The following is a 23,274-nucleotide window of genomic DNA, read 5'->3' as shown; positions in this document are numbered from 1 at the left end:
CAGGGAACCACTCGTTATAAATCTCCTAACCAGAGCTGATCCTCCCTATACGCAGAATACGCAAGCTGCGTAGGGCCCCCTTGGGCCCCCTTGTTCTCAAATATGTTTTAATTTTAGTTGCGTTTTTGAGTTTGGCCAGCGGTTATTGAAAACATGAATGATAATTTCTTTTAATGCGGTGCGCTGTCACCCTCCCAACGTAAAAAATCAGTCAAATCATATAACGCGAATGTCGTATAGTCTCTTGCTCGAGACTAAAAGACGAGTTGAAAGTGCACTGAGCCACAGAAGAGATAGCCTACTGTTTCTCGAGCGCGATTCGAGTTGTCGGTGTTTCTTTGTCTGAACATGGTACTTATCACATGCTGTGTGGTATCGGCGTTTGGTATCGGGGCATTTTAACGAGTACGAGTATAAGTACATGAGCTCAGTATCAGGCCAGATACCAGTATCGGTATCGATGCATCCCTATTAAAAATAATACATATAAATAAATATAAAGATAACAGAACTTTCATCTTTGTATGCACAATCTCTATGTATGATTTTTATTTTAATTTTTTTAAGTGGGCTTAAAATGCTTAAAAAGTGGGACAAGAAAAAATCGGGTTATATTCACTTAAGACTAATGTTATTATACAGTTTACAGAATTTTACTTGAGTATATTTTACTCAAGTTAAAATATTTGGAATTACACTGGAAAACAAGAAAAATACTGATTAAGATAATGAAGCTGTACAACAAGAAAATGGAAATTTTCCATCAGGAACGTGTGAACTTATTGACCATCTAGCCTTACAGATTAAGAGTGAAGTGCATCATTTTTGTGCCACTAGTCGCAACAAATTGTGTTTTTTAATAACATTTAAAAGTAACGTTACCATAATATTTGAAAATATGATCAAATAGAACGTTCCCCTAATGATTTCTCTACGTGCATAATGTTAGTCGCAACAAATTCAATGAAAAACAGGTTTTTACTGAAACAGGTTTCCTTACACAGGTTTTCACCTGCCACTGGTAAAACAAATAGTAATGATTGGAAAAATTTCTACAAATGGCTTACTTACATTATATTGTAACATTTGCAGTATATACCTTTTAGGTTGCAGCTTTTAAAAAGCTTTCTCTTTAATACTCATTATTTATTTATTTATCTTTCTCAGTGAGGGAAAAAGAAATTCAAAATGTCTTTATTCTCTCTTTACATACTGCTGCATCATGTTGCTTCCTGCTCCACGTTTAATGAGATAACCTCAGCAGGCGACGGTGCTTCAGGCCTGATTTATGTTCTTTAATATCTCACTCTGTGCTCATGACTGCCTGGAAAAATAAATCTGCATGCTGAATATCTGCCACAAAGGAGCTCAGTCTTCTTAAACTTTAGCATAAATTACATTGTTCTCTTTGATAACACCACATGTGGCCATCCTTCTGGAGGAGGCCTCCTTTAAAACTCTCTCTCCCCTCAACTGTGTGTTTCAGTAGTGCATGAAAAATTACATCAGAATCAATGTCTTGCATTTTTATTGTCAGGAATGCAGGGGAATTGGCTTTTTCTTTATAAAACCTTTTTAGGGGCAATTTTTTTTTTTTTTTTTGGACATACCTGACTGAATTTATGTTTGTCATTAAATAATAACTTTTTAAAAAACAACTTTTGTTTAGTGCTGCCAAATGATTAATTGTGATTAATCGCATCCAAAATAAAAGTTTTTGTTTACATAATATATGTGTTTACTGTGTATATTTATTATAATTACAAACACATGCATGTATATATTTAAGAAAAATATGTTTATATATTAAATATATTTATATATAATATAAAATATAAGAATATAAATATTTAAAATGTATATACATGTAAATATTTTCAAATTATATACTGTATGTGTGTGTATTTATATATACATAATAAATATACACAGTACATACACATATATTATTTAAATGGAAACTTTTATTTTGGATGCGATTAATCACGGTGAATCGTTTGACAGCACTACTTTTGATATAAAAGAGTTATGGTTCATTGCTTGAAATTAGTTTTGAAGGCATATTTATTCACTATATTGCCAAAAGTATTGGGTCACCCCCTTCTAATGAACATGTTTGACTACTTTAGAAATTTCTATGAGTACAAATCTTAATGTTAAAGTATACAATGATATTCTATGGAATTGTGTGCTTCTAATTTTATAACAACAGTTTGGACAGGACCCTTTTCTATTCTAACATGACAGTTCTTCCACACTGACACTTTTGAACCGTGCCTTATACACAGAGGCACTGTCATGTTAGAATAGAAAATGGTCCTGTCCAAACTGTTGCTATAAAACTAGAAGCACACAATTCCCTAGAATATCATTATATGCTTAAACATTAGGATTTCATGGAACATGGAACATAATCAACGTAATGAGCATGGTTTAAGTTCAGCTTATTCCATGGTCTGTCTGAATACTGGATTCTGATTGGCTGGCAGGTATGCAGTAAAACTGTTTAATGCACAGGTAGTTCCAAGTCAGTTTAATCAACGTTCCATATTATGATTTGTACTCATAGAAATTACTAAAGTAAAGTAGTCAAACATGTTCATTAGAAGGGGGTGAACCAATACTTTTGGCAATACAGTGTATTTATATAAGACATATATCTAAAAATATATATGTTTGAGCTTTTTTCAACATCCCAGCTAAAAGGGAACATTCTCAGAACTTTGATGAGCATTTTGGCAAGTTTATTCCAAAGTTATGAACAGATGATCTTCTTGTAACATTAATATAACATTCATTCAAACTTGTCTGATCTGTCAAGGTGGGGTATGTATTTTTTCAAAAACGCTTTAGAAAAAGAGTCGGGGCTGAGTACCAAAACAAACTTGTAGCCAATCAGTAGCGCTCCGTGCACATGACTGACATTAGCCGACCCGAGCGACGACAGAAAGACAGAGATGGCGGATAAAAAAAAAAACAATAGAGGAAAACGTCTGTGGAACAAAAGAAGGCTTACACCGTGTCTACACCGGACGCAACAAAGCGACCGTTGAGAATCATTTGAAATTTGTGTCAATATGTCATAAATAGAACGCGGCAGCAGCTTACTGCAGGGGCACGTCATCCAATGTAGACAGCATCACTTATTATAATGAGTTCTATAGTAATTTTTGGCACCGCACCTTTCGTTTCTGGTGTAGACATGGTGTTACGATAAGGCAAGAAGTAGGACCCGTGTAAATATCAGATCAGCTTTCCAGCGCTGGAGAGAACTCAAGGAGCGGTAAGGCCTGTGATCGGATGCAGAGGTTTCTTTGTTTCTTCTCGATAGGTGAGTAACATTGGTTTTGCTTTGAAAATAGGGCTCTATCAAAATAGGGGCGAGACCCTTTGGGGTAGGGCGTGTTTGTTTAAATGTGATTTCAAATGTCAACACTGGCTACCAGAAATCGCTTACCCCACTTTTAATAACATTTAAAAGTAACGTTACCATAATGTTGCCAAAATGACAAAATGGAACGTTCCCCTAATGATTTCTCTATTCTTTTTTTTTTTTTAACCATTTTAAAAAAATAGATGTTTTGCAAAAAGTTATAAGAACATATTTTTGATCATTTTGATGAATTTACTATTATTCTATAATTTTCATTGATCAAAATGTTGTTTAAAGGACAGTCTGTAAATCATTCTAAATATTAGATCGCTGATAAAGCTTTTTACATTAGTAAAAATGTCAAAAAAAGACATGGACAATTCAATTTGCAACTTTATGGTCTGATGATACCATTGTAAGTATGGAACTGGAATATGTATGGAAGTATGGAATATTTACCAGGCAGTATCTGTATTTCGGCTTCTTCACTGGTCTTGGTGGGCCCAGCGTTGTCGATCACGCAGCGGTACAGGCCTGCATCTGCCTCTGTGGCGTTACTGATGACGAGAGCACTGCTGGGCAGTGTGAAGACTCTCTGGTCCAGCTTAACCGGCTCTTTGTTTTGTTCCCAGCGGATGAAAGACACCAGGTCTGAATTCACCTCACAGTTCAGCACGTGACTGTCACCCACTCGCACCGGCGCGGCTTCCGGCTGACTGAGGTACCGCGGTATCCCTGAAAACAGAGAGAAATCAGAATAAATACATTTTGGTTTGCAAGTTTCATCTTCTTAAGAACTACATGTCATAAATAGAAAGTGTTAAGTACTTATTGTGCAAATGGATTTTGATTAATTGAAGACAACTGTAATTATTCGCACTGAGGAATCATGCACAATAAGATCAGGTGTATTAAAAAGTTAATACGGCCTATTTTAATTACATGTTGACTTTAAATGATTAATTATTTCCTTCCATGCTCAGAGTTTCAATTCTGAGTTCAATGAGTGGCTCTTTAGAGGTAAAACAAACAAACAAACAAGAAAAACATCTAAAACCCAAGGGCACATTTTGCCCTCAAACCTCTGTAAATGAAACTGATGGTGCTGAAAAATAGTCATGGCATACAAGTGTTTACTGGAGTTCCCCTGGTGTCCTTCAAGCGGAGAACCTGCCAGGAACTTTGACTGTAAGCAGGAAGCAGTGCTGACAGGCTACTAAGTCACAGATTTCTTTGCTCCTTGGCTTTGGCAAAGTGATAAAGTCCAGAGACATTAACTCTACATTAAACCTGGGTGTATTTTAACTATTTATATATTTTAAATATTTATGAATTATTATTTTTCAGGTGACATACAAAATTGAACAAGATCATTTTTATTTTATTTTTATGAATCAGTTCACACTATCTGATTCATAACTCAGATTCATCAATTAATTTATTTTACACAATATAGTCCCCGCATAGCATTTTAATGTATTAAAATTAGTGCTGTCAAACAATGTCGCAATTAATCGCATACAAAATAAAAGTTTTTGTTTGCATAATATGTGTGTTCTGTGTATATTTATTATGTATATATAAATACATACAGTATATATTTTGAAAATATTTACATACATTTACATGTCTACGTGTATAATTTATATTATAAATAAATATATTTAATATATAAGCATAACCTATTTTTCTGAAATATATACATGCATGTGTGTGTATTTATATATACATAATAAATATAAACAGCACACATACATATATTATGTAAACAAAAACTTTTATTTTGGATGCGATTAATCGCGATTAATTGTTTGACAGCACTAACTAAAATCCCTTTTTATATGTAAAAATATTTGTCCTTTGGATAAATATTGCTGTTTCATGCTGGATTGTTATATTGGCATAGATGAAAATGTACTGGTTAATTAGTGAAAGTCTTTTCCTTTCAACTCATAATAATTATTATTAATAAAAAAAAAAAAAAACAGTTTGAATCTACTTTGTTACAATGTTGGTTTGATTAACTGGTGAATTGATTTGAAACTAAACAAAACAAAACAAGGTCTGGGGTCTGTAGGATTTGTTAATATATTTGAAAGAAGTTTGATGTTAACCAATTTGGAAAAAATACTTAATATTGTGGAATATTATTTCAGTTTAAAATAACTGTTTTCTATTTTAATATATGTTAAAATGTAATTTATTCCTGTGATGCAAAGCTAAAGTTTCAGCATCATTACCTCATGTACTAATAACAAGGTCAAATCTGTTATATGAGATCTGTAAGTGTATGCATTTCATATTTCAGACATCTAATGCCAATTTGCTCCTTTTTCCACAGCCGTCATCTCATGCTGGGTAAAGAAAATGAAACATCACTATGAGATTTTAAATAACGCCTGAAAGTGACTGGCTTGCAGAGGTAGATGAAAAAATCCTGGAAAGTCACGGACTGAATAAGACACTTCTGATAAAAACACTCCAGGAGGGTTTTTTTTTTTTTCTTTTGGGAAAAGGCTGAAGCGGGTTCTGTATTTAAATCAGCTAAGTTCCTCGAGTCTTCCACATGATTTTAGCACTGAAGCAGAGTAGTTGAACTCATCGGAGCAGTAAGTTCATCACTTCACATTATGATGAGCGAAGCGTTGAGCACTTTGCCTAATACAATTGACTCCACTTAATCACAGTTCCACAGGATAGCTGCTCACGTTTCTCTGCAGTATCTGCTTCCTGCATCAAATGGAAGTAAAAATCACAGATTTCCCAGAATCACAGATCTCTTTAATATCCACCTTGTAAAAATGAAGTACACTTTAGCCTACTTTTTAACAGTGTACATAATGTGAAAATAATAAAAGACTAAACGTAAGTACAAACTAAATGTAATATATTTGAAAGGTATACTGCATGCTAATTGCAATTAAATGGATATGTATTACCGTTTAAATGTATGTAATGCAATTAGCTGAATTATAGTGTTTTCTGAACCACTGAAGTAGGATTTTAGTATGTATTTACATAGGCTATAATTTAATCTCTATTGAAACCCTTAAGTCATGCATTTAAATATATTTGTAATTACACAATTATAACGATCATAAAGTTAAACTTATCAAAATTTAATTTGACATTTTTACAAAGTGCACTTTTTTAAAAGTGCACTTAAGTGAGTTAAGAAGAACAGTCAAGAAAGTGCACTCTCTTTAAGTACACTTAAGCATTCTTTTATTTAGAAGACTAAAACAGTTGTAATGGTGAAAACGTTGTTGATGTTGCCTAACTAAATGTATTTTAAATATAAAAACTTTTCATTTTGAATTTTTACCTCAGCATGCTGTCCTTGTGTTGCGCTTTTTATTTTCTCCTGGAGAGGCTGCGTGAGCCTCACCTCAGCAGCGCAACTTTATACCATACATGCATTATATACAGTAGCTATATACGCTATTCGCCACTGACTCTAAACGTAATAAAAACTGAATAATACTTGCAATTTGGTTATTGCCTAGTTATTTTTGGTTACTGATATTTTAATCAGGTTACATGTCTGGCGTTAACGAAGCATTAATGTCGAGCCCTGGAGTCTATGTGCCGAGGCTATTATTTTGTGTATTTGATGTAATGGAATGTGTTTATGTGGTTTAAGGTTCAAAAAACACATTATTTTCCACATACTGTACATTACTGTTGCTCCTCTATGCCCCGCCTTTCTGAAACGCGTAGATTTTTACAAAGCTCATCGTTCTGAGAAGTGAGGCTTGTTCTGATTGGCCAGCTATCCAGTGCGTTGTGATTGGCCGAATACCTCAAGCGTGAGACGGAAAATTTTACACCCCCTTACCATATTGTGATGCTGTGTCCCGGCGCAACAACACAAAAACAATAAAACCCATTACAAACGAGGTATTTGTTGCATCCAGTGGGGACATAATTACTGATTATAGTGACTTATACTGTCTTTTTACGTGTCGCGTTGCATCGTGCCTCGTAAACATTACCATGTCTGCATTTGTGATTGGAGAAATGACAAACAACAAGCACTACTCTACACTACTCAAAACTCGCGTTTGAATAGTCACTGGCAAATTCTTTAAATATGAAAACATACTTACAGGCTGTGAGTCAGAAGCGCCAGACTGTCCTTGCAAAGTTGGAATTGCCTCACTTTATAGAAACAGTCTTTGTGCACAGCTGGCAGGCTGCTCCCAGGTTAAGGAAATAGTCCTCTGTAAAATGTGCTGCACACACTCGAATATTTGGGTTGAACTGTTCTGGAACAGTGTTGTAAATACAACTTAACCACAGTGTTGGGGAGTAGTTAACTACAAGTAGCGACGCTACTAACTTAACTACATTTTTCAGTAGCTTGGCAGTAGCTCAGTTGCTTTTTAAAGAGTGTAGCTTTTCCAGTAGCTAACTACTTTTTGCAGCAAGTAGCGGTGTAGCGCGAGCAAAAGCTACATTGCGTTTTGTCGAGCCTGCGCGAATCAGCGCGATGCAAGGATATTCTTCTTGTTTGATTACAAACTAATTTTTTGCCATTACCGCCACCTGTTGTTTAATCACGCATCTTGCGGCTAACAGTTCACTGACGTACAGAAGTGGGTTGACACACCCATATTATCCATGATGGAGCAAGACGTGGCGGCAGATTTGGAGGATGGAGAAACAACTAACGTTAATTACTAGGGCCGGGACTATAACGCGTTAATTTAGATTAATTAATTACACAAAAATAACGCGTTAAATTTTTTTAACGCATTTTAATCGCACTTATTTTTGCACCGCGGAACGTTTCTCACTGGATGAGTTTCGGCGGACCGATTATACTGGAGCACCAACTAGCGCAAAGAACGGACTTGCGTTCTCGTGGAGAGACCGGTCTTGCCAAGCTTCCTTGGAAGAACGAACTCGGAAGGACGCGAGAACACAGAACGCACACTTATGAGAACTGAGATGTACTGCATTCCTGCTTAACTGACCGCATAGTCTCAGCATAAGCAGCGACCAATGAACAATAAATATTACAAAATGTCATAACTTATTAAAACATTTCATACTATTATAGATATTACTTTCATATAATTGTATTGTTTTATTTTACAGCGTTATATGTTTTACTGTTAAGATTCATTTTAATATGCCAATAAAAATGCAGACTTTCTCCGGGTCTTATAACTTTATTAAAATTAACCAAAACAAAACGATAAATGTTTACTTTCAACTTGAAGAGCCGTTAAGTATTTGTGAGAGCGACTTTAAAGCTTACAGGTTTCCGTACACCGGCCACCCACAGCGTTTTCTGGGATTTCTAACGGCTCGATTCTCTCAAGTCTGCACTCGATGCATCCTCAGTTTCAAGAACATATCCGGGCACTTTCATGCATCCTCTGTACTTGCGTTCTTGAGAATTGGAACTGAACTGCGACGGTTAATGATGACGTAGAACGAGAACACAAGGACGCAAGATCGCTGAAGAACGCATATTGAGAAACAGCCAAAAACAAACCACAGTGAACATGGACAAAGAAGCTGATGAGACCGCTTTGGTTGGCTCTGTGGGTGGGACATTTAAAAATCCATATAAAAAAACTTACTTCTCACTGTCCTCAGGTCAAATATTTATATGCGATTAAAATGCGATTAATTTCGATTAATTAATTACAAAGCCTCTAATTAATTAGATTAATTTTTTTAATCGAGTCCCGGCCCTATTAATTACCCATGGCCTTATTTGTCCAAGTTCATGTCTCTCAAAGAAACGACAAGTAAAGGTTACACTTTTTGTAACAGTCTGAGATATTTGAGTGTTGTGTGTAATAAAACAATACTCTTTGAAATCATAATTGTATTGCATTGTTTTAAACACTAAATATTTTACTTAAAACATTCCTCAGACACTTATTCAGTTATTTATAATAATACGTTGTTCAAAAAAATCAAAAGTAGTTTCAATGTAGCTAGCTACTTTTTGATAATAACTTGTAGTGTAGCTAACTACTTTTCCAAAAGGGTAGCTTGACTGTAGTTTAACTACTTTAACTTACGAGTAGCTTGTAGCTTGTCAAACTACAGTTTCAGAGTAGCTTCCCCAACACTGCTTAACCACAGATTTTTTCTGATCTTTTGGAAGCCTAAACAAAGGACTTTCCCTTTCACAACGAAACACATGGTGGCAGCAACAATACTACAGCGAGAATAAAAGTCCCGCCTTCTTTCATTGCGTATACATTTGGACAGTGTTTTGCAAATCTTCCCACACCGTGACATAGACATGTGGGGGTGTGTTTGAATGAGCCGTTTTAGGAGGGCGTGGTCGAGTCTTAACTTCTATAAAGAATATCTCTTGGTTTTGAGACTTTAGTCTTTGCAACTTTAGGGATCTTATCTATGCACAAACAGCTTGTAACACTCCAAAGAGAAAGAAAAACTTGAAATCGGATCATATGACCCCTTTAAACACTGTGTGTATATATATATATATATATATATATATATATATATATATATATATATATATATATGTATATATATATATATATATATGTATATATATATATATGTATATATATATATATATATATATATATATATATATATGTATATATATATATATCTGAGAGGAAGTTGACACTTAAACATAACTAAGAAGTCTCGTGAGCTATAAAAGAGCAGCATTTAAGCAATAAATGTTTTTTTTTGTGTGTGTGTGTTGCTTGAAAAAGAAGGAAAGAGCTGCTTTAGCATTAGCACTGCCATTAAAGCTCAAAACAGAGATCTATGGATCCCTTGCAGGTGAACATAAAGACTCATACATGAAAATGTCTTTGAGAGAGACGAGTGATGGGGTTTCCTTTGTCTGGCATTAGTCCGTTACACACATGCCATGCTCTCACTCTCTCTTAACATGCAGTGAGAGATGCTATCAGCCGCTGGCTCTGACTGAACAGAGAACAGCATTCATTCATCTCCACAGGTTCTGCTTTATAACAGCAGACAGAAAGGTTTCACAGAGCATGCTGTGGCCTTTTAATCCCCTTATAAAATATATACAAAATCAGGTTTTTGCAACAGAACAGCTTTTATGCTCTTAAGGGAAACATTCTGGGTATGTCCACTAAGTACTAGTACTTTTCAATCTTTAGAGAAAAAAATCTAGACATTGTTTGTTATACCTCCGTATGGCTAGAGGACACACAGTATAATATATTTACAATATATAGATAAGGGATAATACAAGCTGGTATTTTTCTTGCATTAGAGGGTGATTAATACCATATTGCAAAAGTGGCTGATGATATCAGACTTATAATGTAACTATTTAGCAAATTAATAAATACATAAATGTGTTATTGGAAATGTAATATTGATTCAAGTTTAAATTATATTATGAGAAGGCAGGCAATACAGAGTGATATGAGGCATGGAATTAGAAATATTGCTGTTATATTGCAGTTATATTACAGTTACTTCTGTTAGTGCATGTAAAAAGTATTAAATAAAAATTCCTGTAAATAAATGTAATATTTTCTTGTGTCCATTTAGTGAAAAACCTTGTGGGAAATATTATTAATATTTATTAAAAATATATTTCACTATTTTACACTACTGTTAAGACGTTTGAGGTCAGTAATATTGATCAAAAGTTACAGTGTGGATGTCTATTTCAAATAAACACTTATTTTGAAATGTCTACTTATGAAATAATCATGAACAAAATTCTGAAGGATCATGTAACACTAATAATGGCTACTGAAATTTTAGCTGCACGATCACAGGAATAAACTGCATTTTAATATATACATATTAAAATAGAAAACTGATCTTTAAAATTGTATACTTCCAATTTTAAATATCTCACAATTTCAAATAAATGCATGTATTTACCAACCAGACCAGCATCAAACCAGCTCTAACCAGCATAAACCAACCTGGAAAAGTATGAGAATTCATGCTGGTTTAAACTGGCCTTTTCAGCAGGGTCCATTAATGTAAATAATCATAGTTTACAGAACGGTTCAGGCAATGTGTTCTGGTGGCAGTGTGAACCCTCCCTGCTGTTATATTCTTCCTCTGTTGCGTCCTTTCCAACCAGTTAGTCCAAGAGCAACATTTGTTGGTTGATTCATTACGCTGGTGTAAATTCTACATGGGAACCAATGAGTGCCATAATCTTGGACCTCACAAAAACAGCTCAAGGACATAAACTGTCTACCACACACGCACACACATCCCGTTCTGGTGGCCTGATCCAGGCATCAATCTCAGTACACAAGAACATGCTACAAACTGGAGATTTGGATCGACAGAGCCAATATAGTTTATTGGCCAGACTCTTGTGTGATTTCATTGGAGAGGACAGTCTGTTTAATGGTCAGATTGACAGCTCTGCCACTGTTTGTCCACTGTAGTCCACGCCATCAAATTATGGAAGCTTTCAGCCAGAGAATAAAAATATAAAAAAAGGACATTGCAACTTTTTATCCAACATTTCTTCTTATTTTTCTCAGAACTGTAAGTTTTCATCTCATAATTCAAATTATTTTAGAATTTATACAGTGCCCTCCAAAAGTATTGGAACGGTAAAGACAAAATTGCTCTGTTGGCTGTGGAGTCAAGACATTTACAAATATGATTAAAAGATGAATATGAGACAGAACTACAGAATGTCACATTTTATTATTAGCCGTTTCAACACATAGATGTTTTACCAGCTAAGAAGATCAGCACTTTTAGAGTTTCACTCCTCTATCTGATGTGAGCATAAGTATAAGTAACAGTTGCCTCACAGGTCTTTCTAAGTGATCTGCTGTGTCCTGTTGCATTAATTCTTCAGATAATAAAAGCAGGGAATGTGTCGTATCAGTTATATCCATTACTTCTGTATTCTGAATCTAGCATTCGATGACGACACACACAAACTAGGATGAAGACGAGGGAGCTGACTTTGAGAGAAAAGCAACCAATCTGGATGCTAAAAGAAAAGAGGAAGTCAATTAGAGCTATAGCAAAAACAAAGGGCATGGAGAAATCAAGAGTTTGGAAACCACCAGCAACCAACAATGACCTGATCGGCTGAGAAAACCACAGTAGTTGATGACAGACAAATCATAAAAGCTGTGAAAATGAACCCCAAAAGACGTGTCTGTAAAATCACCAACAACTTCCAGAAAGCTGGGCTGATGCTCTGACAATCTACTGTCCTCAGGAGACTTTGACACAGAATTACAGATGCTACACAGCAAGATGCAAACCTCTGACCAGCACCAAAAATAGAAAGGCAAGATTAGAGTTTGCAAAAAAGCACAAAGGTGAGCCAGAAGAGTTTTGGAACTGTGTTTATGGACCGATGAGACAAAGATGAACCTTTATCTAAGTGATGGGAAAGCAAAAATGTGGAGAGAAAAAGGGAACTGCAAATGATCCCAAGCATACAGCCTCATCTGTAAAGCATGGTGGAGGTGTTGTCATGGCATGGCCCTCTCAACTTTACTGATGACTTAATGTATGATGACAGTAGCAGAATGAATTTGTAAGGGTACAAAACTATCTTGCCTACCAATATTCAAGAAAATGCCACCAGATTCATTGGGAAGAGCTTCATATTGCATCAGGACAATGACCCAAAACACCCTGCCAGTTCAGTCAAGGAATTTATAAGGGCAAAGAAATGGAAATCTTAGATTGCCCAAGTTCAATCCGATTGAACATGAATTTCACCAGCTGAAGAGGAGAGTAAAGGCAGAAACTCCCCAAAACAAGAAACAATTGGGATTGGCTGCATTAAAGTGAAGTGACATTCAGCCTAGTATGGTGACCCATACTCGGAATTCGTGCTCTGCATTTAACCGAAATTGCAAGTTATTAATTATGAGATGCAAACTTAGAATTCTGAATTCTAAGAATTGCGAGATAAAAATTTGCAACTGCAGGGAAAAAAAATCTGAACTCTGAGATAAGAAGTTTTGATTTTTTTTTTATTCTGTGGCAGAAATAAACTTTCATAACAAGTTGCAACTAACATGACCATTGCAGGTTAGTGCTTAGGCACAAGAAAACAGACAATCAATTGGGTGATGAGAATTTCCACCTAAAGCAGATTCCACACACTGTGAGTCATAGTGAGGGCAAAAACCCTGCAGAGAAAAGTAGCAACCTCAAATCATGGGCCCCTAAGGCCCCCAGTGTACCATGAAGCCGGCCTCAACTTCCATTTGCCTCTGTCAAACTGAGAAAAGAATTTGAGCGGGTATAAGGTCTCTTCTATCCCGCTGGGCAGAAGCGCATTCACTGTTCATTCGAGTCTGGATACTCTTCTTTATTGGGTCCTAGAGGCAGCAGGCAGCTCTTTAAAAAGCTCCAGAAATTTACAGGCTCACGGACAAACAGCTCCCTCCATTTTGCAGCAGGGTTTTTAGGCCTGTAGAGAGCTGGGCACGATTTACCGATGCTGTTAAAGCTGGATATGAGCAGATAAATCTGGGGTTGGGAAGGTCTGGGATGAAAACAAAGAGACCAACCTCACAGCAGCATGCGCTCGAGCGGCAGTAAACAAAGGCTGTAGCTCAAACCCAAGCAAAGACCCCACCCCAGAGAGGGGAAATAAATAGCCATACCTGCCATAAACATAGATGTACACATTATTATGAGGAAACTGTGCTTTATGAGTGTCCTCCTGACATACTAATATCATTAACAAGATTAACTTTACAAATTAGTTGTTATTTATTAGATTTAACTTTAATGGGGAATGAGCAAAAGTGAAATAAAATAATTAAAAATATAATCAAATAAAAAATACTGATATTTTTTTTTTATCAAAATTTCAAGAAATTGTTGTTCACATTAATCATCATTGCAATTGAACTCTTTCCCCACCACTGACAGAATTTTCTGTCATTTACGAGACGTCTTTGACCAAACTCTTTCTCTGCTTATTATCCAAAACTGCTTTTTTCATGAAACATACCCATATTCAAGTGTTACTAAAAATGAATGCATGAGGCTTTTGTTTTTGTTTAAAATCACAGGCACTGTTCTTTCTTTTGATATATTGCATGTTCAGATATTCATGCAACAAATTATTTTGAGGGCCATAAACATTCATTTTAAAAATTCTAAATTCATTTTATTTAGAGCACACAATCATATGGCTGGCCACGTTCTCGGGTTCGCAGGATCACAGAACTCGCTCCTCCACTGTGAATAAATCCCCATCCGAATCCATGAGTTTCATCACTGAGGTGATATGTAAATACATTTTTACAGACGTCCATATGAGAAAATTACTGTCCGAATCGGGCTTTTGTATCTATCTGACTCTCTAACACTAGCTTTCTTTTTTTTTTCTATTCTACTTGTTTTCTTTCATTAAAAAAAATGTTGGTTTTGATTGCTTCTATTGTACTCATTTTTAAGTCGCTTTGGATAAAAGTGTCTACTAAATGTAAATCTAAATTATAGCTGATTCCCATCTAGGACACAAACTCAGGTGTTGAGGTTCTTTCAATCGCATGGCCATATGATATACAGTAAAAGAGGATCTCTTTGGGCTGATCTTGTGTGGAAAAGTGCACTCCGTATAAATGTGATACAAGCTCTGCACCAAAATTGGTGCCAGAGAATGGGGACAGGTGGGAGACCATACCACTTGCCAATATATGTGATCACATGGAACAATGTGGCCTTCCACCATTCCCAGTGCAGTCATAGCCTGGTTTGACACCCATTCGAGAATGATGTCTCTTTTCCTTGCCTTTCACCTAAAATAATGCAGTTTCTGTAATTCAATTTACAAGGTTAGTGTTTTTTATGATATTGTGCAATGATTGACTTAATGTTCCTGTTGGAAGAGAACATGTGTTAGTGTTTTGGAATAAAAATTTGATTTTGAGACATGTTCGCAGTGTTTAGGTAGATATGGTGTATTGTGTTCGTGTATTATTGTAATTTGAAAATTAGTGTTAGAGTTTAGTTTGCAATGTGTGATTTTGAGCATGAAATTAACTGTTTTGTCAATTGTGTGTTGTAGGTGTGTTGGTGCGTTAAGAGTTTAGGAAAATTGTTAGAAGTATTGAAAAAATAAATGTCATAGCAATCGTAAAAAAACTAATATATAATGGTCTGTTTCTGCAATCATATAAAATAAACTTAAGTTTCTTTTGCAGTCTTTATCAGTATCATTTTGTTTTGCGCTTTCTGTATATTGGCCTTCTAAATAGTTCAATTCTGTTTTACAGAAAAATTACAATTTGAAAAATTCTGATATTTTCAGCACAAATGGCACCGTTTACTAAGAATGCCCTACCCTCCTTCAAATCATCTTTCACTAAAAGATAAGATTTAAGTTGACCACTCATGAAATATTAATCTCAAGGTTCGTGCAGTTAACATGGCTCCTGTCCAAATTAGAAAGCTGTTTGAGCTCCAGTCATCTGTCCTGGTGTTCTATAAATATGCTGTCTAAGAAGGACCTAAAGGAGAAAACTGCCAACCATAACATGACCCAGTTCAGGGAGGAGTCACACTGAGAATTGCATGTCACCTTTCCCAGCCTGTAAATTTAGCATGAGACTTACAAGCAAGAATAAATATTTGATAGCTGTCTGTAAGATCATCTATGATGAGTTTAAATGGAGTCCACACAGCTGGTTCCAAAACTAACCAGACCTCCTCTGTGTTTGGTTAAATACTCTAAACTACTGAATGAAGATCACAGTCTAGATTCTTCCGTCAATGTAAGTTGAGATTTGAATTAAATTCAGTCAACCACTGTGGAAAAACATTGTGCAAATAGCATTGAGCTCTGATAATATAAGCTTAATAATGACTTGCAATCAGTTTAAAGAGTGATAACATTAGGCATCCATCATTTATGATGATATATGACACATAATCATTCGCTAAATGTTTAAGGAGTCATTAAAGCAACTTCATAAAGTCAATAACACATGAAAAGGTTTATAAAAAAGTGACAGATTGTATTGTAACTCATGTTTCCATTTTTACTCACCAGTTTACAACTGGACAAAACAGATCATATTAGTTTAAGGTGGTCAAGCTTATTTTTGACCATCATAGCTGCTTTGCTGCTGGTCCAAGATGGTCCAAGATCACCAGCTAGTAACCAGGGCTGCATGTTTGTTTTTTTTCTTTTATTAAATATTATATAATACAACAATTTCTTACATTTGGAGATTACACGCTGATATATAAGAGACAATAAACTAACAAAATAAAGCAAAGCAAACAATGATGACAAAAAAAGAGATCTAAGTAAAAACATTACAGCAACTATGATGCACCAGCACAATCTTCAGTTCCCTTCCAGGAACTTCGAGCTGCGTCGAAAACGCATATGGGAACGCCTTCAGCGTGACCAGGCTCTGAATATGATGTGTAATCAGTCAAACAAGGGCGAGGCGTCACGGGCGGGGTGACGTCACGACCAGGAAGCATATAAGCACGTGCGGCGGAGCCGGCTTCAGCTTTTTTGTCATTCAGCGAAGCGCTCTGTGTGTGTCAGTCTTATTTACTGTTGTTTGTCCTAGTTTTAAGTGGAAAGCATTCAGTATCATGCCAAAGCCAAGGGCAAGCTCAGGGGTGAAGCTTTCAGACCACGTTTTGAGTTGTGTGTGCATCCTTGCCCTCGGTATATCACGAGCGAGGACACACACGATTTGCGCGTGGTCTGCCTGGGTGCGGAGCACGCAAAATCGGTCTCCGCACCCGGAGGGCTCTCTTCGAGAAGGGAGCTTTTGCGAGCTCCCCACGCGGTGCCGGTCCCGCTGTTGCCGAGGCAGAGCGGCGGCTGCACTCGTGGGGCTCGCAGGCTGATCTGGCTGGCGAGTGTGAGACGGGCATGTCCCTATCTCCTCCCGTATCAGCCAGATCTGGCGCCCCGTCTCTCGGTGTGGAAGCTGTCTCTTCCCCCGAGACGAGGGCTCAATGCTTCGTCTCTCTTCCTCTGAGGAGGTTGATGTGACGAGCGTTCACGAGGTTTCGCCGCCTCTGTCACCCCAATATGATATAACTATGAGCTTTGTAAGCTGCAGTGTTTGCACAAGCATAAAATGAATAAAGCCGGTCCCGCTTGCCTTTAAATCAGAGAGAAAAAAAGGCAGAGCGGCGGCTGCGCTCGCGTGCACAAGCATAAAATGAATAAAGCCGGTCCCGCTTGCCTTTAAATCAGAGAGAAAAAAAAGGCAGAGCGGCGGCTGCGCTCGCGGGGCTTGCAGAGAAAAAAAAAGAGAGAAAAAGGCTGATCTGGCTGGCGAGAGTCAGACGGGCATGTCCCTATATCCTCCCGCGCCTGATCTGGCGCCCCGTCTCTCGGTTCGGAAGCGGTCTCTTCTCTTCCCCCGAGACGAGGGCTTGACGCTGCGTCCTCCGAGGAGGTTGATGTGACGAGCGTTGACGAGGTTTCGCCGCCTCTCTCGCCCCAGAGAGCTACTTCTACACAGGAGCCTTCCGTTTTCCCCGATCTCCTCACCGAGGTGTCGAGATCGCGGGTGAAATCTTTTCGTCCCGGCCATTCGTTCCCGCGGGAACTAAAAGAGCGCGGGTATGCGGCGATGCCGCGGGTTGAACAGACGCTTGCGAGCTATCTGTCTCCCTCTACGGCATCGCCTTTGAAGGCTCCTGCTCTGCTTACAACATCTTTGGTGGGCAGAGGGTATGCGCTCTCTATAAACTCAGGTGGCTGCTGGGCGGGCGCAGCCTCCTCTGCATACCAGCTCCTCGCGCAAAAGGTCCTGACGGGCGAGCCCCAGGACCGCGGAGGGCGACCCCTACTGGGGTGGAGTGGCTTGCATCGCGGCACTCGGTGACCACTTCACCTCGGTGCCCTCCAGGGACTTGTCTGCTGACCCTGCCGCTGTTCCAGGGCACAGCCGGTCCCAGCGAGTATATTTCTCAGGTTTGTCCGCCCGGCAGCGCGGAGCCGAGAAACTCGCCTCAGCCGCCAGATTACGCGTCTCATCCCGGTGGAAAAAAAAAAAAAAAAAAACCGCATCGAGACAGCGGTCTGGCCGCTTCTCTGAACCCAGAGGTCAGTCTCGAGAGACTGATTCCCTTAAGATCATTGGGCAGCGAGCTGCCGAATGTGTCTCTTTGGGTCCTGCCTTGCAGGGTCTGGTTCGTTCAGAGGTCCTGACGGGTGAGCCCCAGGACTACGGAGGACGACCCCTACTGGGGTGGAGCGGCTTACACCGTGGCACACGGTGACCGTCTCCCCTCGGTGCCCTCCAGGGACTTGTCTGCTGACCCTGCCGCTGTTCCAGGGCACAGCCGGTCCCAGCGAGTATATTTCTCAGGTTTGTCCGCCCGGCAGTGCGGAGCCGAGAAACTCGCCCCAGCAGCCAGGCCACGTGCCTCCTTCCGGTGCGCCGCTTCGAGACAGCGGTCTGGCTGCACCAGAGGTCAGTCTCGAGAGACTGATTCCCTTAGTAGAGCATTTGACAGCCTGGCAGCGGCTGCCGAATGTGTCTCCTTGGGTCCTGCAGACCGTAGCGAGAGGCTATCGTATTCAGTTCGGCGGGCCACCCCCGCCGTTCTGTGGGGTTGTTATGACTGCGGTCCGCCCCGGGCAGGCTCTGGTTTTGGAACAGGAAGTTGATACTCTGCTGAGGAAGGAAGCCATCGAGTTGGTTCCTCCTCACGAGACCCAGTCCGGTTTCTACAGCCGGTACTTCATTGTTCCGAAGAAGGATGGAGGGCTGAGGCCCATACTGGATCTGCGTTTACTGAACCGCTCAGTCAGAAAGCTGAAGTTCAGGATGCTTACTATCAAGCAGGTCGTGACTCAAATCAGGTCCGAGGACTGGTTTGTCACGATAGATCTCAAAGACGCATATTTCCATGTTTCCATCCTTCCTTCTCACAGGAAGTTCCTGAGGTTCGCCTTTGGGGGGAAAGCATACCAATATCGGGTTCTTCCCTTCGGCCTAGCACTTTCACCCCGCACTTTCACCAAGTGTGTGGATGCGGCACTGGCCCCGTTGCGGCTTCAGGGCATCCGCATACTCAATTATATCGACGATTGGTTGATCCTCGCTCAATCAGAGCGGTTGGCGGTTCGGCATCGAGATGTCGTTCTCGCCCACATGAAAGAACTGGGGTTGAGACTGAACGCCAAGAAAAGTGTGCTTTCTCCGGTTCTGAGAATCACTGATCTAGGCGTGGTGTGGGATTCGACCACGATGCAGGCACGATTGTCCCCTGCTCGGATCGAGTCGATCCTTACTACAGTCAGGAGAGTGCGAGAAGGCCAGTCACTCACTGTCAAGCAGTTTCAGAGACTGCTGGGGCTCATGGCAGCTGCGTCCAGCGTGATACCTTCTGGCCTGCTGTACATGAGACCCCTACAGTGGTGGCTCAAGACCAAGGGGGTCTCCCTGAGGGGAAACTCACTCCGCGCTGTCAAAGTGTCACGCCGTTGTGTCCGTGCCTTCGACATGGGGAGGAATCCTTGGTTCTTGTCCCAGGGCCCGGTGTTGGGAGCTCCTTGTCGCCGCGTCTCGCTAGCGACGGACGCTTCCCTCACCGGTTGAGGTGCGGTCATGAGTGGCCACCCTGCCCGCGGTCTGTGGAGAGGTTGCCACCTGACGTGGCATATCAATCGGCTAGAGATGTTAGCGGTGTTCCGTGCACTCAAGCACTTCCTCCCAGACCTGAGAGATCACCACGTGCTGGTGCGCACCGACAGCACGGCAGTGGTCTCTTACATCAACCACCAAGGAGGTCTGCGGTCGCGCCCCTTGTATAAGCTGGCACACCAGATCCTTGTGTGGTCCCAGGGCAAGCTCCTATCACTGAGAGCTGTGCACATTCCTGGGCATCTTTATGTGGGAGCAGGCGTCCTGTCGAGACAGGGGCCGAGGCCCGGGGTATGGATCCTTCACCCTGAGGGGTGAAGCAGATGTGGAAGGTTTTTGGCCAGACACAGGTGGACCTCTTCGCCACTCGAGAGTCAGCGCAATGTCCCCTCTGGTTCCTCCAGCTCCTCCGGGACTGGACGCTATGGTACAGACGTGGCCGAGGCTCCGTCTGTACGCCTTCCCCCCGATCGCTCTGCTCCCTGGAGTTCTGGCGAGAGTGCGCTGGGACGAGGTCAGTCTACTGTTAGTAGCACCGTTCTGGCCGGGCCGAGTATGGTTCTCGGACCTGATATCTCTCCTCGACGGCACTCCGTGGGAAGTGCCCGTCAGGAGGGACCTCCTCTCACAGGCCGGGGGCACCGAGGTGCACCCTCGCCCGGAGTGATGGAAGCTGTTGGTGTGACGCCCTGAGGGGGCACAGCTCATAGCTTCCGGTCTGTCAACCGAGGTTGTCGAGACCATCCTCCAATCCAGAGCTCCCTCTACGAGGAAACTGTACGCCTTGAAGTGGAGGCTCTTCACTTCTTGGTGCGGGGACCGCCAGCTCGACCCAGTCAACTGCCCCGTTGGTGCAGTACTGGAGTTCCTGCAGGCCCGTTTCTCCGCAGGGGTAACCCATTACACTGTTAAGGTGTACGTGGCAGCTATTTCGTCATACCACGCCCTTACCGGTGGCCAGTCAGTGGGTAGACACCCCCTGGTTACACGTTTCCTCCGCGGTGCGCTGAGGCTGAGGCCTCCGGTACGATCTCGTCCCTACGTGGGATCTGGCTGTGGTTCTGGAGGCTCTGTGCAATGCACCTTTCGAGCCCATTCAGGAGATAACTGAGAGACTCCTCACTATCAAGACCGTTTTCTTATTGGCTATCACCTCTCTGAGGAGGGTGAGTGACCTTCAGGCCCTGACTACAGCCTCTATTCACTTTGCGCCCGGTTCGGCGAAAGTATTCCTCTACCCCCGCGTGGGGTATGTTCCTAAGGTCCCATCGGTCGTTCCACAGCCGGTCGTACTGCAGGCCTTCTGTCCTCCTCCCTTCGGGGAGCCAGACCAGGAGAAGCACAACCGTATGTGTCCAGTGCGAGCACTAGACGCATACATCCACAGGTCCTCCCTGTGGAGAAAGTTGGACCAGCTGCCTGTGTGCTATGGTCCGCCTAGGAGGGGTCTTCCTGCTACGAAGCCCTCCGCTTAGTAGGTGGATTGTGGGTGTCATGGCTTTGGCATACGAGGCCTCTGAGCTCCCCCCGCCAGTGGGAGTCAGAGCGCACTCAACCCGAGGTGTGGCGGCCTCCAAGGCCTTCTGGGCAGGTGTTCCATGCAGGACATCTGCAACGCAGCTGGGTGGTCCACGCCCCTGACTTTCGTTAGGTTCTATGACCTCGACATCCGAGCCACTCCCGGCTCCTCTGTCCTTTCGTCCTGACACCAGGCAGGGACTTGTCAGTCTGGCGGCGTTGGTATCTCGTTCCCATATGCGTTTTCGACGCAGCTCGAAGTTCCTGGAAGGGAACGTCTCAGGTTACGTATGTAACCATGGTTCCCTGAAGGGAACGAGACGCTGCGTCGCGTTGCCACACTTCCGGCATCCCTGCCAGCGCTTGCTTCATGACTTGAAGCTGAAGCCGGCTCCGCCGCACGTGCTTATATGCTTCCTGGTCGTGACGTCACCCCGCCCGTGACGCCTCGCCCTTGTTTGACTGATTACACATCATATTCAGAGCCTGGTCACGCTGAAGGCGTTCCCATATGCGTTTTCGACGCAGCGTCTCGTTCCCTTCAGGGAACCATGGTTACATACGTAACCTGAGACGATTTGCCCATCAAATTAATAAACGACTGCAGCACTGCATGTTTAATCAAAATAATAATGCACTAGTCTTAGACTGCGATTTACTTTAAATATGTGCACTGCTTGTTTCAGAGTGAAGCGTGGAAAAGCAGCTCATGAGCCTGTGTTTTCAGCATCTCAAAGCAGTAAATGCTGCTCCATACAAACTCCATCTCCGAGAATTTGGGTCGCTTTAACATGCATTTGGGAAGACACCATCTTCCCATACTTGTAATGAGAAGCGCTTATCAACAATAAAGAAGCAAAAGAACCAAAGAGGGCTTCCTGTGGTTTAAAATAGTTTAACATTTGAAAATTAAGGAAGACTTAATCTTGTAAATGTATTTTTTTATTCCATTTTAAATCTTAATCACAATTTACAGAAAAGTCACCCTACCAGTTGCTAATAAAAATTGTGAGAATATTGGTAATTATTTGTTGAAATGATGTGGGTTTGGTTCATCTATTTCCTCTTAAAGGATTAACGTCATTGCGTATTACGTGACGTCATGAACGCGCATCACAGAACAGAGCAAGGCGAGTATTTGTGCTTATAAAACTTAAACTTTTTTATTTATTTTTGAAATGACCGATCGTTTCGCTAGATAAGACCCTTATTCATCGTCTGGTATCGTTTAAAGCCCTTAGAAGCTGCACTGAAACTGTCATTTGGACCTTGAACCGTTTGGGTCCCAATGAAGTCCATTATATGGAGAAATGATTTCATCAAAAACCTTCATTTCTATTCGACTGAAGAAAGAAAGACATGGACATCTTGGATGACATGGGGGTGAGTAAATTATCAGCAAAAGTTTTTTTAAAAGTGAACTAATCCTTTAGCTATTGAGCTCTTAATCTCGCCTAACTACAGAGATGGATCAGTGTGCCCACAGGTTATATTTTAAGCCGGTTTCCCAGAAGCGTCCGACTGCTGACGGGCACACACATTAGTGAAAGAGCGGCACTTTCCCATGAGGCTGCCTCATCAGAAGTCTAACACAATTAAACTTCCCTTCCCACTCTGATACATTAGCACTGCATCAATGTGAGATATCACAAGCATACATTCACATCTGCTTCCACTGACTGAAACCCAAACCTCTGCGAGACAGCAGGTTCATAGTGGGGTCAAACGCTGACTGTAAACTGGCTCCATTTACATACCAACAAAAAGAAAAACAACCAATCCTATTCTAAA

At 40.8% G+C, this 23,274-nt stretch overlaps 1 protein-coding gene across 3 annotated transcripts in view; it reads right to left on the bottom strand.

The window, feature by feature from the left end:
- LOC306885283 (neogenin-like) overlaps positions 1–23,274 on the bottom strand; it is a 154,483-nt gene that overhangs the window by 60,190 nt on the left and 71,019 nt on the right. For all 3 annotated transcript variants that reach the window (XM_079441708.1, XM_079441706.1, XM_079441707.1), the window contains exon 3: positions 3,833–4,108. In XM_079441708.1, the coding sequence (XP_079297834.1) occupies positions 3,833–4,108 (276 nt within the window). The remainder of the gene's footprint in view (positions 1–3,832; positions 4,109–23,274) is intronic.

This window comes from Barbus barbus, assembly GCF_936440315.1.
Source record: "Barbus barbus genome assembly, chromosome: 2".
In the NCBI taxonomy this organism is placed as follows: domain Eukaryota; kingdom Metazoa; phylum Chordata; class Actinopteri; order Cypriniformes; family Cyprinidae; genus Barbus; species Barbus barbus.
The sequence above is the reverse complement of the archived record's forward strand: the minus strand, read 5'-3'. Positions and strand labels throughout refer to the sequence as shown.